The sequence below is a fragment of the Dunckerocampus dactyliophorus genome, chromosome 19 (assembly GCF_027744805.1).
Source record: "Dunckerocampus dactyliophorus isolate RoL2022-P2 chromosome 19, RoL_Ddac_1.1, whole genome shotgun sequence".
Classification (NCBI taxonomy): domain Eukaryota; kingdom Metazoa; phylum Chordata; class Actinopteri; order Syngnathiformes; family Syngnathidae; genus Dunckerocampus; species Dunckerocampus dactyliophorus.
The window spans coordinates 11,383,035-11,401,197 of record NC_072837.1 but is presented as its reverse complement, the minus strand read 5'-3'; the positions used below and the strand labels follow the sequence as shown (position 1 = coordinate 11,401,197).

The 18,163-nt window shown below is 39.7% G+C and overlaps 1 protein-coding gene across 8 annotated transcripts in view; it reads left to right on the top strand.

The window, feature by feature from the left end:
* Nucleotides 1–16,898, top strand: part of slc5a6a (solute carrier family 5 member 6a) — a 30,749-nt gene extending 13,851 nt beyond the window's left edge. For 7 of the 8 annotated variants that reach the window (XM_054762676.1, XM_054762680.1, XM_054762679.1 and 4 more), the window contains 12 exons: nt 760–827; nt 1,901–2,055; nt 2,482–2,622; nt 2,703–2,832; nt 2,936–3,024; nt 5,322–5,434; nt 5,708–5,775; nt 7,568–7,654; nt 7,757–7,935; nt 8,003–8,106; nt 8,204–8,325; nt 9,882–16,898. In XM_054762676.1, coding sequence (XP_054618651.1) covers nt 760–827; nt 1,901–2,055; nt 2,482–2,622; nt 2,703–2,832; nt 2,936–3,024; nt 5,322–5,434; nt 5,708–5,775; nt 7,568–7,654; nt 7,757–7,935; nt 8,003–8,106; nt 8,204–8,325; nt 9,882–10,076 — 1,451 coding nt within the window. In that variant the 3' untranslated portion in view covers nt 10,077–16,898. The remainder of the gene's footprint in view (nt 1–759; nt 828–1,900; nt 2,056–2,481; nt 2,623–2,702; nt 2,833–2,935; nt 3,025–5,321; nt 5,435–5,707; nt 5,776–7,567; nt 7,655–7,756; nt 7,936–8,002; nt 8,107–8,203; nt 8,326–9,881) is intronic. The other variant, XM_054762683.1, reaches the window with a different exon arrangement.
* The last annotated feature ends 1,265 nt before the right edge of the window (nt 16,899–18,163 follow it).

Sequence of the window (18,163 nt, the reverse complement as noted above, 5' to 3'; positions counted from 1 at the left end):
CAGTTGATTCCCGACTCCTCCGACATCATCCCAACAACAGCGTGTGCTGTTAAAAGCAAGGAGTAGGACTGATGTTGGCCGTGTGTATTTTTCGTTTAAGTCCAAAAAGACATTGCAGCTGAGTACAAAACTTGTTATGCACAAGTTTCCCGTGGTGGCACAGAACCGGGGAAGTTTAATACGACCAAACTCCTAACGCATCAGAAGCAGCATCACATGGGAAACTCCGACGGGACGGTAAGAAGTCATTAGTTATCACCGAGAAGAGCCGAGAGTATACATTATTGTGTAAGGGTTTAATTTTGACGTATAGTATGTGTGTTAGTTACATTGTGGGACTTAAGCGACCCATTCCACTTAATCACCTTAATACTACTACTATCACACCACAATTATACAAACCATCATTAATATACACAAAGGCAATCCAACAATACAAGGCATTACAGAATTGGGGATGAATACCATTATTACTAAAGCAGCAAACACAGTTCACCCTTTATCTTCCAATACATAGTCTTTAAACAATTCCAAACCTCTACACTACAACATCATCTGGAACAGTTCAGAATCATTTGATCAAAAATCCACAAATATGTAAGTTTGCGAATGTTGTATCACGAATATGCGGGGATCCATTTGATATGCAAGACGAAATCAAATCTGTTTTCCCGTGCTGATGGTGAGAAAGGAATGTCCACCATATTTGTCAATGTCTGCGGATGCATATGTTAATATTGTTGTTTTATTTGGTTTCAGTCACTGGCTTTGACTTATGGGGAGCAGTGCTTGCAATGGGACTTGTGTGCACCCTCTATACCGCTCTGGTGAGTCTGGAATGAATAAACACTTACCACAATATACTTTTACACTACGGGTGTCCAAACGAGGGCTACATACAGCCAATTTAAAGGATGGGTGGGCACTTTGATACATTTGGTACATTAAAGATGCTAAAAGCAAGCCAGTGTAGGTCAATATATGCTAAGCCTAAGTCACATCAGTCAGAAAATGCGTGACGAAGAGGAAAAACACACATACTGTATAAGTCATACTGGAGTATTATTGACATTTTGTGGTATTTTTTTTTTTTTTTTTTTTTAAATAGGAGTGTCATGGCGCTGCTCCTAACAACATTAAATTCATAAGAGAAGAAGACAAAGCCAGAGGGAGGGGACAATGTTTACACTAACAAGGAAGCTGAAATAAGTCATATTTTTTTAAGTAACATCAGAATGTTGTCGAAGAAGACATTTGTAATACATGACAAGACAACTGGACGCATCCCGGTGTGTAGAAATGTATTAAACAGGCGTATTTTAACACCAGAACTTCATTTTTTTAATTCACAAAATAGATTGAATATCATACGTGTGTATTTAGTTAGTCAGTGGCTGATGCAGCAGCTACAGTTTGCAAGCTAGACATAAGTGGTGTCCTGATTAAACAATGCTGTCTAAGATACCTCACTTCTTAATCCACACAGGTATCATATCATTATAGTTGCACATTACTTAGGCACATTCACTTTCTAAGGATCAGCCAAACTAAGAAAAAAAGTGTGACTTATACTCCTGACAATACGGTAGTTTAATATCTAATAACCTATCTCATTAATAATAAATGAAATTTTATTTTTACAATATGCTTGAGGGCCAATAAAAAAATGAGCTGCAAACTAAAAATGCCCCCCTGGCCACACTTTGGTGACCTGAGAGGTAACCTGAAATATTTGCTTTTAATTGCAGAGAGCGAGGACAGGGCTTTCTGCCGTCGTATATATTTTTTTTTTTTTTTTTTAAGGAAAGCACTAGATAAGAGGCTATTCCACTACTATTCCAGAACACAGTGCAGTGGAGAGAAAACCATATACAAAATTCTGTGTGATTACGTCCCTCAGGGTGGCCTGAAGGCAGTGATGTGGACCGACGTGTTCCAGACTGTGGTGATGTTTGCTGGACAGCTGGCAGTGATCATTGTTGGGGCACATCAGGCAGGGGGCATCGCTGAGGTCTGGAGGAAAGCGTTGAACGGCAGCCGCATTGCTGGACTAGAGTAAGTTTAAAAAATAAAAAAAAGTGCATCAAGAATTTCTTAAGTTAAATAAATCTTGGGGGATCCACTGCGTATATAGATCCATATTCAAGGTCATGTGCTCACATTAGAAAGAAATCCCACTGTTTTTTGTTTTTATTAAGGCTGGGTCACACTCATTGCCTTGTCCCAGAGGGACAGTTGACAGGGGACTTTCTTAATAGAAATGAAAGACCTAAAATAATCCATGGCACAGTCGCTCACTCACAGTACAGTGAAGGATGTAATTAAAAAAAGACAGCGTTGAAAGACTCAAAATAATCCACAAAGCACATTTTTTTGTGCAACCCTTGTGAACACTATGCACTGAAGAGTTGAAAGTAAAAAACCAAACAAAAACAACAACACTTTTTCATACCGTTTAACCTTTTTGAGTATTTTTTGTAGCTTAAATCCTGATCCTTTGGAGCGCCACACCTTCTGGACGCTAGGTGTGGGTGGCATCTTCCTGATGCTGGCTCTGTACGGGGTCAACCAGGCCCAAGTCCAGAGATATCTCAGTTCCCGCACTGAGAAAGAGGCAGTCATGTGAGTACCATACTAGTTTGTGCCTTTATCTTTATGGCATCCAATTTACTTATTGTCTTCACCTATCATGTCCTTCCTAGGTCCTGCTATGTTGTTTTTCCATGCCAGCAGATCGTGCTGTGTTTAGGTTGTCTGATGGGACTGGTTATGTTTGCTCGCTATGGAGAGGACAGCCCTCTAGATAAGGGCTATGTCAAAACCAATGATCAGGTGACCCCGTCATTTAACTTTATGGCTGTTCGCAATCAATTGGTATAAAACTATATCGAAGATGAGATTAGAAGATGCATCATCATGCTTGTTTTTGGCACAGATGGTGTTATACTTTGTGATGGATGTGTTCAAGGACCTGCCTGGGCTCCCAGGTCTGTTTGTGGCCTGTCTCTTCAGTGGAGCGCTGAGGTAAACAACTCAGGAGAACCAATCCAGGAAGGAACCTTCTCTCCCATCACAAACTACAAACATTTTTGATGCTCATTCGCATTTTTGCTATGGTGACAAATGCGTCACATCAGGCTTTCCGTTGCAAGACTAAAAAACTGGTTTATTTAAAAAATTTGATTTACACCTGTTGGGAATTTTGCTGTTCAGTTCCTCATGAGAGACCTGCAAGTTGTGTAAAAATTACTGAAACACCGGACAGTTGGACATCTGCATTCAAAACTTTACTGAAGGTCATTCATTCAATTAAATCAAATTTAAAATTAAAATAAAATCTTCATTCTGAAATGTCACCTGAAAGCCTTCTTTTATGATGGCCAAGAAGTGCAAAACACTAACACACTGAAACACATTTCAGAAAACACATTAGCAAAACTCGAAACAAATTGACATGTCAGAAAACCCTAACAAAAGGCGAAACAAATTAACATGTCAGAAAACACAAAACTCTAAACAAATGACCAGTTCAGAAACGCAATAACAAAGGGGCAAAACAAATTAAGTTTTCAGAAACACATTAATAAAAGGTGAGATAAATTTACATTTCGGAAACCACATAACACTCAAAACTAACATTTCAGAAATGCATGCACATAAGGGCGAAACAAATCTACATTGTAACCATTTCAGAAACACATTGACAAAACACAAATCAAATGAACATTTCAGAAACTCATGACCAATAGGCGAAGCAAATTTTCAGTTTAGAAAAGACATTAACAAAAGGCGAAACTAAAGCGGGAGTTGCATCCCGACGTATGTGTTACCACATGCACGGGCTCCACAATTTTTGGGAAATTTGTTGGCCGTGGTCAGCACGTAGAGGAAGTACGGTATCAGAGGGGTTGCAAGTATGTCGGGAGCAAGTGATTCGTGACACACACGTGCTTGCCGCTCGCCCTCCATTAGTAGCTTTTAAATCGTGAGTGCGGCGTGCGAGCTAGATGTGCTTCATGTGAGGCTGTCGTATGTTTCTCTCACTGGGGACGTTCCGTGTGTGGGCATCGTACAAGGCTCGTGAAGCCCACTCACTTCGATTGCAAGATGGGCATACTGGCTTCCTACGGCTGTCGTGACCGGGAGAACCAGAGTGCTCAGCAGGAAGAGCCGCCCTCCGTGTATTAATGTTGGACGTGAGCAGCCGAGAATCAAGTCAAGCCACATCTCTGTCATGACTGCAGACGTGGCCACAATCACGTCCCCACAAACTCATCTCTAGTCAGGTCTTTCTGGGAACGACTTCCTCACTGTCACTAGACGTCAGCGACGTGCTTTCACTGACACTCCGTTTTGTTAATGTGTTTTCTGAAATGTACATATGTTTTGCTTTTTGTTATGTTTTCTGACATGTTCATTTTTTTTTACTTTCTTTTTTCTGAAATGTTAAAGGGATAGTTTGGATTTTTTTACCTGAAGTTGTATGACATCCACATCAGCATTGTAGTCCAATAACAGAGACTTACCTAACTATCCCTTTTAAAGTGTTGAGCTGTTGAAGTGTTTTGTACTACCCGGCCACCGTAGCCTATCCCCAATTAGCGTATTTTCTGGACTATAAGTCGCTACGGAGTATAAGTCGCACCAGCCAAAAATGCACAATGAAGAAGGAAAAAAACATAAGTCGCACTGGACTATAAGTCGCATTTTTGGGGGGATACAGACATTTTAAGGCAAGTTTATAGTAGTAATAATAAAATGGAGAACAACAAGCTAATAAATAGGCGTGACGTGATTAGGTGGTATTTTAACGTAACATATTAACAGTTATTCATTTAACAATAGCCTGCACAACATAACATATCTAGTTTACTTGCAGCTTGTAATCTGCAGAATATGATTATCTTTTTGGGGTATTTGATTCCGTCTTTCTCAGTTGTCTTTATAAGTTGATGCTTACATTGTAAATTTGTGGTAATCAGTGGTACAGGAGTGATAGGATAGCAGTTACTGGCCTACAGCGCCCTCTCGCGGCTGTCAGTGTGAAAAAAAAACATTTATAAGTCGCTCCGGAATATAAGTCGCAGGACCAGCCAAACCATGAAAAAATGTGCGACTTATAGTCCGGAAAATACGGTAGTGTAGGAACGCAGCATCAGAATGCTTTGGCAGTGCTTGTGTCTTATTGTATGCCTGCATGCCCAAAATGAGTTGAAAGCTGTGCAGTTCAACTGGAACAGGATACTTTTTTTATGCCCCACCACTTTCAACGCATGTCTTGGCTTAACTATCATTCCTCTGATTTCCTTCTGCCCTTCCAGCACCATTTCATCTGCCTTCAACTCCCTAGCAACCGTAACTATGGAGGACCTGATTAAACCTCATTTTCCAAACATGACTGAGTCTAAAGCCACATTGCTCTCCAAAGGACTTGGTAAAATGATTTTTTTTTCTTCTATATGATAGTAAATGCACTCAAAGTGATTGAACTGTCATTTATAAATCAACGTTTCTAAACTTGCTGTAGTCTTAAATCCCTTATTGCATCTAATATTACAAATGGTCACTTTTTATTTTTAATTGAAAGTTGGTTTTGGTAGTTTTTCATAACAAATGTAATTCACACGGGGATTGAATAATTTTGAGTGCATGTTTTTGTTTTGTTAATGCATTCTTTGTATTAATTTATGCTTCATTTCTCCCATAGCTCTGGCTTATGGTTTAATATGTCTGGCCATGGCCTACATCGCCTCCCTAATGGGGTCTGTGTTGCAGGTAACAAATTTGAGTTATGCTGTAATTTTGGGCAATGACGCCATTTTTTTTTTTAACCAAAACAAGCATGAGAGAAGTTGGCATTGCTGATGTTACTAATACATGAAGGCCATCTCCACACGGACACATATATATTTTCACAAATGCATACTTGTGGCCTATAGGTTATTGTCAATAAAAACAGAGCTTTTAGAGAACTGTCTAGTGTTTGTGTGTAGAAGGGGCGGCAGGGGGGAGGGGATTAGCTTTTTGGCTTGAAACATGCGCCCTCATCTCGTGAATTTTAAACTTCTAATATAACAATGAGCATGTGTTATCACTTGAAGTGTGCTGATTGATTCCATCCAATAACGGACAGGTTACAATCTGAGCCTATAAGGTAATGGCAAAAATCCGCAAGGAATTGAGACGCCTCTAAAAATGTCTGTTTTGCCACTCTTAACACTAGCCAACAGGAGGTCATCAAACAAAACACCTCACTCAAGGTACAACCAAAAATAACACACGCAACGCAATGCACCTGCACCGCATGGACTATGTGGGTATCGAAATAATAACTAATATATAGGGGTGTACCGATCCGATATTGATATGGGGCACGTCTATCCAGCAGCGGCTGGAGCTAGGAGTTATGTCGGCCGAGTGTATTTTTTATTAAAGTCCGAAAAAGATGTCGCAGCACAGGACTTTAATAGTTTAAGTTTAACACGACTGCCACTACATTGTGGATAAAACTATACCCCAGATGCTTAAAGAAGTAAATGGGTCCGTTTTTGTCATATCTGCTATTGCTGATTATTCTTCTCTGTTTGAGTAATATCACTTGATCAAGCATTTTCTAACATTCCACACTACAAAATAAGTAATAAAAGCATGTATGATTCGTGCTGATACCATATTGATATCAAGGCTGCAATATCTGTATCAGATCAGAAGTGGAAAAAGTTGTATCGGGACACCCCTACTAATATACATGCATAACAATACTATTTTGTGCAACTGTATAACCCACAAGGCATGCTGGGTAACTTCATGTTGAAAATGTGCACATGGGCTTCCCAGCATGCCTTGCGGGTTATAAATTGGTATAAAATAGTATTGTTTATGTATTTTAGTGTGTAAGCATCTATTTGGATACCAGCATAGTCTGTGTGGTGCAGTTACATTGTGTGTTCCACATGTAGAGATGGTAAATATAGGCTTTCTTACTAATATCATCTATTACTGATAAACAGTGTGCTTCTTCTACTGAATGCGTTTCACAAATAAGCACATGACGTCTGCTTTTTCTTGGGCTGAACCATTAATTGCACGTGCGCTTTACAGTGGAACCCGTTTAAATTGGCATCTAAGGATTGTCTGACTTGTGTCGACATAAGCGGTTTATTCACGTAACCGAAACTAGCCATTGCTTTCACGTTTACTTGTCACTTTCGCCGGAGAATGGGTTACGTCTAGAGATGCGTTCCTCCCGATATCCGATATGGAAAAAGGCAGCAGCTCCTCAAGCAAATGTGGTGTAATGAGCTCATTATTTTTCTTTGACTGGATGCGTTTCACAAAGAAACGCTGTTTGTGCAAAATAAGTCAAATACTGCAATATACAACACAAGTGTTCACGTTGTTTTCTGTTTCCTGTTTGGCTGCTTTGCAGTTGCTCGAAAGAGCGTGCAGCAGCACCTGTTTCTCATTAGTAGTCAGCTGTACTGTTTAGGTTTGGTTTGTTGAAAGTGTATTTTACAATGTCACCCCACGGTTGCATAACCAAGATCTCCCTCCTCTTCACACTCAGGCAGCATTAAGCATCTTTGGGATGGTAGGTGGTCCCCTGCTGGGCCTCTTCTGTCTGGGAATGTTCTTCCCTTGGGCTAACTCCATTGTAAGTGTATTTTCATCTTGTAAAGCTGGAATGGCCATGATGTCTGTGATCAGTAGTCACGTTCTCTCTCTCACTCTCTAACTCTCGAACTACCCTTCCCAGGGTGCAGTGGTTGGATTAGCAGCAGGCCTTGCTATGGCTTTCTGGATTGGCATTGGCAGTTTTGTAATGCGTATGCCAAGTCTAGTCCCACCGATCACAACCGTTACTCCGTCCCCATTTGAGAACTTGACTACTACCGTCATGACTACACTCTTCAACGCTACCACAACCAAACCTAGGTACTACATCTCTAGTCAGTACTTGACGCCATCATGGAACATCACAAAGATTCTAATGTTCTTTCAGGCCAACAGGCGTAGAAGCACTGTATTCATTGTCCTACATGTGGTATAGTGCGCACAATTCCACCACTGTTGTGGTGGTGGGACTCATCGTCAGCCTGCTTACAGGTAAATACACATAATGCAACATTCTGATGATATATTTGAGTTATTTCAGCGCAGTATTATTTCTGCATAAACTGTCCTTCATATCTATCCATATTAGGACCAATGAAGGAGAAGCAGCTGACCCCGGGAACAGTGTATCCGGTCTTGGGCAATCTGCTTTTCTTTCTGCCTGAGCGATATACAGAGAAGCTGTGCTGCGTCACCCCTCTGGCGCAAAAGGTAGCCTTCATTGACACACCGGCTTTAGTCCAACTGCCCTTTTTAGGACTGCATAGCCACAGAGGCTTACCTCACTGAATTTCTACAAATGGTATAACCGAACATAGGAGCAGGTCATTCTAAGGGGCCATTTGCACAAGACTGTTTTTCGCAAACTCTATTTATGCCATTTGTGGAGCCAGCAATCACAAGTTAGTTATTAATCAACTCCTTATGGACTACTTTTAGTGTTTCTCTGAAGAGATAATAGCTAACTAAGTGGGCACATAGGAAGAAAGTACAGACAAGGAACAGATCATATCACAAATGAGGAGTAGGATGGAAGTGATGGAGCAAAACACAAGCATGAATTTACGACTGGTCTCCCCGTTGGACCAAGGTCATACAGAGGAAATCCAAAACAAGTGGCTACCTTCTTTCAAAGGAGATGGAAGTGAATGTAAATAACACCAAATCATGCCTCCTGCTGTACAGAGGAAGTAACAACACCATACCTGCAGATGGTGATCAGGGAAGAAAGCTGAAAGGAGCAATTGCCCACATCAGGGGTGTCCCAAGTTTTTCCACCGAGGGCCACGTACTGAAAATGAAAGGATGTGGGGGTCCCCTTTGATATTTTTATGTACTTTTTTTAAATTTTGTAAAAAGGCTAAGAATACTTTATATATGTTTAAAGACAAAGCTTTGTTTTAAAATGTTATTGGTATCAACATTTAGGCTTATTTGCTTTATATTTTGCCTATTTATTTATTTTTCCTCTTTTTGCCGGCTTCTTTTTTGGTTGAATTTTATTTCTACAATGTGCCAGGGGCCAGTAAAACAACCTGCGGGCCACAAATGGCACACTTTGGACACCCCTAGATGAATGGTCACTCAAACGCATTCATACGTCAAATTCTCAACCCAGGTACAGGTGATCCTCTGTTTGTGGCGTTCCGTAGTTACCAACGTTCTCCCGTTAATTAACTAAAAACGTAATTTTGGTTCGGAAATGTCAGGAAAACATATTTTTTAATTGCGCTGATAAAAATGTTTTGTGTCCGTTATTCCATTTGATTTGACTAATATTAGTTTATGCTGCACTAACATCCATACGTATTTCTGCTAAGAGACACATTATTGTCACACTGACTTGCTATGATTAGAGGCCTCTTGTTCCAAAACAAGTCCTCTACATGGTTATCACCTGGCTCAAATAGCTGTGGGTGTCTGAGTATGTGAGTCTGCCCTTGACTGTCTCTGACCCTCACAGGAGGAGGAGGAGGTCACCTACTAACATTTTAACATAAACAGTCTGATATTTTCTGGAGACTCCATCTGTTCAGGTTGCATTGATTTGTTTCCCTTGCATGCAAGTTTTGTTGAATTGTACCTGTCATTTTCCTTAAAGAACTTGTTTCTCTCAACCACTTTGTAGCTAGCAGCAGATATTCCCTTGACGGTAACCACAAGACTCCCTCGAGAACTAGTTACAGCCCACACCGCAAAATATGTTTGGGTGTCAGGAACAAAGGAATTGGATTTACATTATTTATTATCTCGCCTTGTTTAACCAGCCCAAAGAAATCAACACACGGCCTTACGAGAGGAACAAGAAAGGCGAGAATGGAGCCGCGTACTGCAAAGAGGACATGGTGACGGAGGACAAAGAAATGGAGAGCGACAGCGCGCACACGGAAGACGAGGAAAGCAGAGCGACTTTGCCCTTGTGTCAGCTGACCCCTCACTGTGTGGAAGAAACAGCTCTCTAATCCTGTCTCTCTTCCCTTTTTGAAAAGCACATTTCCAACCCCAGCGGTCATCCAATCACATCTCAGCTTGCTCAGACGTGGTTTGGAAGGTGAGCGGAGGTGGGGGTATTGCAGTAATTGAGTTCAGACTGCTGAGTCTGTTTAACTGGGTGGAATTGTGTCTAACTGGTACCGTCATAAAATCAATTTTTTACCTCAAAAGACCGTAAAGTAGCACTTTGACTACATCACGAAAGACCTTCCTGATACGCATGTCCTCGCGTACAGTCAAAAGAGCACAAGTAGCCGTTCTCTGACTTCAGATGTGTTATTTTTGTAGAGAAGACAGGCCTATGTGTGAGAATAAATCATTTAAAAGCAGAAAATTAAGAGAGTGAACCAAATCGAAGGCGTGGTTCCTCCGCTGTGCACTTCCCTTATGTGACCTTGGTTTGATGTAAGTGATGTCTAGCTGCTACTGTTGATGTACTGATTGTCAGGTGTAGTTTCTCCTAAAGTAGAGCTGTCTGTTCAGGTAAGGGCAGCGACCATGACTTTCCGTTTCTATTCGTAGTAACTGTTAAGACGTATAATTTCCCTTTGTCATGATCAATACATGTAAGTTTTTATACTGACAGTAATACTCTAATGCAAGGGTACTCAAATACAAATCTTTACGTTCCACAAAGACATCTTGAGTGACACAAAGCCAAGCCACAAGCCATACCGTTTTGTCATTTTCATTCAAAACAACAAAAATGCATAATAAAATCAACTAACATTTTCAATGTTTACATAAATCCAAATAAATACTCCAAAATGCTTTACAAAGAATCTAAAACAAATACACTAATCCCTCGTTTTATCACGGTTCATTGGATTCAGCCGAGTGATGAGTGAATTCCTGCAAAGTAGAACCTTCTAAATGCAGTTTTAAATATGATTAGAGCCCTCTAGACATAAAATAACACCTTTACTGTCGTATTACCCAGTATAGTAGACATAAGAGAAAATAAGACATAATATAGATTCGCACAGGTTAGCATTGGGGGAGTTCCTTTTTTATTTCCGGTTTCTGTACACTACTTCCTGCAGTGACTGTTGTCTTACCACTGTAACGCTACTGACACGTCGTGTCCAGTGTAGAATACTACATGTCATCACTGCTTTGAATGCGTCTTCTGAATGCCTTATATTTGTATTTTAGTTAATTGAACCATTTTTATGCTTGAAACTGCTTAATTCAGGCAAAAAAAAGTATGTTTGTTGGTATATGCTTAAAAATGCATGTTTTTAGACTAATAGGCCATATTCAACCACAAAACAGCATTAATTAATTAACATATTTTTGGAAAAACCATGAGAGTGGAGCGGTGAAGTTCGAAGCGTGAAGTGGCGAGGGATGACTGTATGTCGGGAATTCCGTTCCAACATGAATGAAAGATCTCAGGAATTGGAAAAATGAACATACAGTACAAGCCAAAATAAACACATATACATACATTTTACTTTCACAGTGTCAGATACACAATGTTCTGGCCAAACATGGCAAGTAGCAGCCAATCATTAAAAACAGCTAATAGCCGGTCTAGTGTTATATTTAAGACAAAATATTAAATAAGACCACGGTGCTGTTGAAAGTCCCCCTTTTAAGCGGTGGCGAAAGATGCGCCAACAGCACACTTCCTGCTCTCCAAAATAAAACACTTCCTTCCATCCACCAATGTGTGACAATATGCTGAAAAATAGCCATTAAAAACGAATAAAAAGCAACACGACGGAGTCTTTGTTGCAGAGCATTTAGTACAGGAGGAGGGTTCGTGTAGATGTACGTTTGGAAACTGCCACGGCCGCACACTCGCTGCCAAAGTGACACATAACACGACGGAATATTAACAAACATGCCAATTAAATCCACTGCTAATAACAATCCAACACGCATCCAATCCGACATTTATGTAATTGTAGTAACACATGTGGAACACACACTGTAACTGCACCAGTTACCCAGCATGCCTTGCGGGTTATAAACGTGTTGTTTTTCCATGTGTGCAAATGTGCAAGCGTATTCCAATTTCCAATACCCGCATAGTCCGTGTGATACAAGTACAGTGTGTGTTCCACATTTGTTATTTTTGTTCGCACTGTGAATGAGGTAGGCATTTGGTTTTTGATGTGTGAGTAAGGATGTAAATATCAAGTTGATTCACTTAACACTTTTACCAAATGAAATTGGGTTCTATAAACAGCATAATTCTGGAGATTATTAGCAAAAAATAATGTTTTGATCGAGCATTTACGAGTTGCAAATATGTGGGGTGCCACTGTATTTTTAGGCCTGTGATGTACGTCTTGTTTAAGTGAGCTCCACCTGAACTGAGGTGATACAGCAAATGTCGGTATCGATCCATTACCAGGTACTTATAGGGCCAGTTTTGCGGATACCAATACTTTGTAATTCAAATGTTTCAAGATCAGTGAATGACTTTGTGATTTTTGCCTTTCAATTTGTAGATCCTAATTATAATCATAATAAAACAGAGGACACGATTTTAGGCAAACAAAATATTTTTTTATCAACAAACTATGAACAGTTTAGCAAAATACAAGTGTAACAACATCAACAAAAGAGTACCATTATTCCCCTAATTTCTATTACATAGCAAAATGAATAGTGCAAAATAAGTAAACAAAGTAAACATTAATATTGACTGTCCAAGTCCTTCAGCTTTTTGCCCCTAAGGTCCTCCTATGTCCAATGACTGTATTATCGGTCAAAATTGACATAAAAACGAGATATCTGATCATATCGGTATTTGTGTGTGAGACCCCATCAAACTGGCATCAGTCACGCAGCGTTTTGGCATTTTCTATAACTTGGATATTGCGGTATTTGTATTAAATTATTTTGCGCACACACAATGTTTATTTACACAGCATTAGTTTGAGGGGAAAAGCTGCTGCCGATATCGGTATCGGTAATGAAGGGCTGCACAATATCGGATCGGAAGTAAATGTGCAAGCAATGGCAAGTTTCAGTTATGACAACAATAAGGTCTTGTTTCTTTTTTATTCCTCTTCCGTTGTTCCTGTTTTAGCCAGTTCTGGGGTTACATTGATAAAACAACACCCCTATCGTTCAAACTGTAAATGTTGTAGTTGTTGACGTGGTAGTGTTGCTATACTGTTGCCGAGTCAGGCATAGCGTAGCTTTCAGTATTTTAAGTTTTAAAAAAATTCTAACCCCTCAAGCATGTATGAATTTATAAAAGAAGCTATTTTAAACATTAGCACTTACGTTGTGAGCTTATTTCACATTTATTTTCAAATTTAAATGTGTCCTACACAGCTTTGGGCTTGACATGAGCTCACACATTTGGTTGTGGTTGTCATGTGACTATCCCAAAATGGCTTCCCCAAAATGGCAGTGTGGTAGGTAAGCTAGCTCATTTCCACAAGCTTATTTGTAGCCATTAAAGCTCATTTTAAACCCATTTAACAATGCTTAAACTTTAATAAGGTGTAAAATATTACAATTCAACTATTTGTACTATATTACTTTAATGAATTCATAAAATAAGCTAGGAAAATATAGCTAATAATTAGCCTTAAGATTGCTATGGAAAGCTTACTTGCAAAAATGCAAATAAGACACTCAATATATATTCCTTTGTTCAACATATTTGTGGTACTAAGCACAAGTAAGTGTCACATTCTTGTCAAATAAGAAATACATTTAGCATTAACCATGTAATATGTATGTAACAACATACACTGTACATCATGGCTAAAAGATGCTGTACTTTGCCTGAATTACATTGGCGCCCCCTAGAGGTGTAATCGATACTGCCTGCGATTTATTTGAACTACATGGCCAAGTGGCAAGTGTAAAAGTGTCACTTTTAAACCCATGAGACGTTATTGAATGAATTAAATAGGGTAGAATGTGGTGTTCAAGGTCCTTGATAAGTACCACAATGAATGATGTTTACTTTAAACATGTTGCCAGTATGTGACTAATTGATGTTGATGTTTTTCTTGTTTTTGGTTGTTGTTGCTTCATTATCATCGCTTTTTGGAATCTAAAGAATTCTTGCTCATCTCGTCGTGGCTTGCAGTCATCCGTTGTTTTAAATAAAAAAAAAAAAAAAATTTAAAGAGGCAAAATCATGCAAAAATAATTAGTTACTAGTTACTTTACCAAAAAAGTAACCAAATTTGTCACGGAATGACTCCTTCATAAATGTAATTAGTTATCGGGGAAAGTCATTATTGCGTTAAAACCTTCAAATATGTCAAATAATTGGGGTTTAGCTTTGGGGTTTAGCTTTGTAGCGACATGTGTAAGGCTGAGGGCTGAGCTTGTGACTTGCAACTTTCTACTATAACGCTAGGGGGCAGTGCAACCACAACTCTTGTTGACTAGCTATTTAGCGTGAAATAGTAATTACTTTGAAACCGTAGCCGCGCTACTCCCTACACTGGTCACATGCCTTACAGTACTGTGTTCTAACACTTCCGGTTACTTTTAAGAGAAACGGAAATGTTGATTTGTCATGTCAACGAGTCTGATTTATCAGAATAAGTTGGGGGTGATGAAGCTCCATGCCTTAGTTGCCTTATATGTTCTGTTTACACCAGGGTTGTCCAAGCTTTTCATGACGGATGCTCGTGGCCACTTTGACACATTTTGGACATTAAAGATGCTATTATTAATTATTAATAATAATATACAGCGGTACATTGGTTTTCGTTCCATTCCAAAAGGTCTGAAACGGAAACGTACAAAAACCGAAGCAATTTTTCCCGTAGGAAATCGTGCAAATCCATTGAATCCATTCCAGACACCCCAAAATATGAACAAAGAGGTACATTTAATATATAATAATGATAGTTTTACATGCAGAAAACAAACTGTGAAATGATTATAAATGAGGAATGAAATGGATGAATTAACTTTATTGAATACTCTGGCGAAGATGGTGAGACAGGAGGGGAGGGGACGCCATCCAGTGCCAAAATGAATGCGCATTAGAACCATAATCGGCGTGCATTAAGACCACGACACTCGCGCTTGTGGTCTCTTAATAGCCGCTCACTGCCACTTTCTGCTCATGTGCAGAGACCGCAAGGAGGGTGGTCTTTATGCGCACTGTCACTGTGTCGTCATATGTTTCTCACCTTCTTTATCAGATTGCTGCCGCTCGCGGATTTTTTGGGGCCCTGTGGCAGTAGCAGTCGCAGCGATGGTGAGTCGACAAAGCGTAGGGTCCTTTCCGTGGAATTATACGGTACAGGGTGCACTGAGACTGAGACAGCGTACGAAAACAGAATCATCAGAAAACTGAACCGAACTTTGTCTGCATCTCATTGATAATTAGTTTATTTTATTTTTACAATATACCGAGAGCTGACGCAAAAAAAAAAAAAAAAAAAGGCCTCCAGGTCTCACTTTGGACATTGGACAATCCTGGTTTAGATTAAGCTGCTCTGGAGGGGAGGGGGGTTCAGGGTTTTGAAAATCCAGACAATCATGTGACAGCAGGAGAGGGGAACATTTTTCTCGTAGGATTTGACTCTAGATCCCGGGTTAGAGTTAAAGCATGTAAGCAGCGACAAACTCCTGAAATACCTCAATTTCCATCTAGAATATGAAGCCTAGTTATGATTTTTTTACTAACAGATGGCATCGTTCAGATCATATTTGTATATTTTTGTAATTTCACATGGAAGCCTCTGCACATTTCACAAAGAGAAATGTGGAATTCAATATGCAATTTGTTGTGATTGACCGGCCGAATTGGGAGTGTAGCGTCCGTCGACATAGCCTGAGAAAACTGCACTTATTTTATTCATTTTATTAACATAAATTACCTTTTTTTTATTTCAAGTTTTCTCAGTGCTACATCCCACATTCGGGGCATTAATCTTTTTTTTCTGTATGATTGCATCGTGGTGAATCCTTCAATTAGTACCTGAAATTACTTGAAGTGTGTGCCTGTGTTGTTACCTTATTAAAGAGAAATCTCCTTTTTTTTTTTTCACCGTGAAAGCAAACCGGATCACTATTTTCTCTTTTCGTTTCTATTACTGTTAAGATGTGAGTAGTTCACTTCTTTCTTGATGTTCCTTGTCAGCATGGAGCATTCGTACTACATTACAGGCCGGGCTGCACAAAAAGCAACACTTTGTGCAAGAAAGGCACAACACTTGGTAATTTCTGCCTTTTATAAATATTGTTGAAAACAATATTTATGATACAGGGTGCCCCTAAAGTCTTGTTATATTCAATGTTATAGAATTATTGTAAAAAATTAACAAATGTAATATACAAATATTTGTAATTTATCATTTTTTATGTCCTTACTTATGTTTTATTTATTAGTTTTTAACATTTATTTTTAAAATAATTAACTGCATTTTTTAAATGTATTTGTTACTTAGCTATGAATTAAATCATTTTTTTGTATAATGTATCTATATCCTGACTTTATGGACACCCTGGGCTCTATGTCGCATCTCGCAAGAATTCTAACTTATGCATTCCAAAAACAACGTCGAGCACTGGTGTCCGGCTGGTTCCTCAGCTTTGGATGGGCCTTATTTTGTTCTGAGCATCTCATTATTTCACAGGTATGAGATATTGCCATCATAAAGATTTTAAGCTGAGAAAAAACATTATCCTGTGATAAAGAACGGGCAAAATGATACGTGAACCGTTTGATTGCTGGATTCAATCTTTAGACATGCGTTTTAGGGTTGATGTCATCATACATTTGTAAGTTTTATTTACTTGAATTGAACTATTAAAGTGATTGTTACAAAGTCCAACCAACGTGTGTTCTGTACTGTTTCTTATAGAATTTCTATTCTATTCTATTAGGTGAAGAAATGTATTTGATATTTATATGTATTAATCACAGAGATTTATTTTTGTTAAGACTGGACTGGTCTTGTCTCGTTTTACATTTCTTTGAAATAGGCTGTTCATCATCTGATCAAAAGTTTAAGACCCCAGCTCAGAAACCTCTGAAATCCCCCTAAAATACAAACTTAGCAATGAGTAACTGCGCCATTCCTGTTTGGAAAAATGGGTTTGGGCACGCTTGATGCCAGTGTTTCCAGGAGGCTAGTGAGAATGTTACTCCAGTTGGTGAAGATGGCTTCACGGAGGGCATCCACTGTCTGGAACTGATGTCCGTTTTGTAAACTTCCCTTGCCATCCATCCCCAAGTGTTCTCAATTGGATTTAGATCAGGGGAACACGCAGGATGGTCTAAAAGAGTGAGGTTATTCCTCTGGAAGAAGTCCTTTGTCAAGCAGGCATTGTGAACTGCAGTGTTGTCCTGTTGGAAGTGCCAGTCATTCCCACACAGACGAGGGCCTTCAGTCATGAGAGATGCCCCCTGTAACATCTCCACATAGCCAGCTGCCATTTGACGCCCCTGCACAACCTGAAGCTCCATTGTTCCATTGAAGTATAAAGCAGCCCAGATCATGATGGCGCCCCCTCCACTGTGCCGTATGGGGAAAATATCTCGGGTGGGTTCTCCTTGTCATGCCGGTAACATTGAAAGTCATCAGGACCGTCAGGGTTACATTTTTTCTCATCAGAGAATAAAACTTTCTTCCACCTTTCAATGTCCCATGTTTGGTGCTCTCATGCAAATTCTAAACGGGTAATTTTGTGGCATTGAAGGAGACGGGACCTTTAGAAGGCGTTTTTTCTTCTTAAAACCCTTCGGCGTCTGATGGTTATTAGACTGTACTTGGAGCCAGTAACAACCTTCGGGATTGTCCTGTGTCTTGACGGACAACCAAAGAGATCCTCCGGCTCAGGGCCGGTGACATTTTTTGGGGGTCTACCACTTGACTTCTTTTGTTCCGTAACCCTCAGGTTTCAAGTTTCAAATGACTGTCTTCAGGTGTTCAACCTCCGCAGCAATGGCGCGCTGCGAGAGGTCTTGCTTATGCAGCTCAACAATCCGACCGCGTTCAAAGAGAGAAAGCTTTTTTTGCTTTTGCCATCAAGAGATCATGACGGTGTGAATGCCTGACAGAAAATGACGTTGAATGCACATTTTTGCCAAGATTTTGGCTTTCAAAGG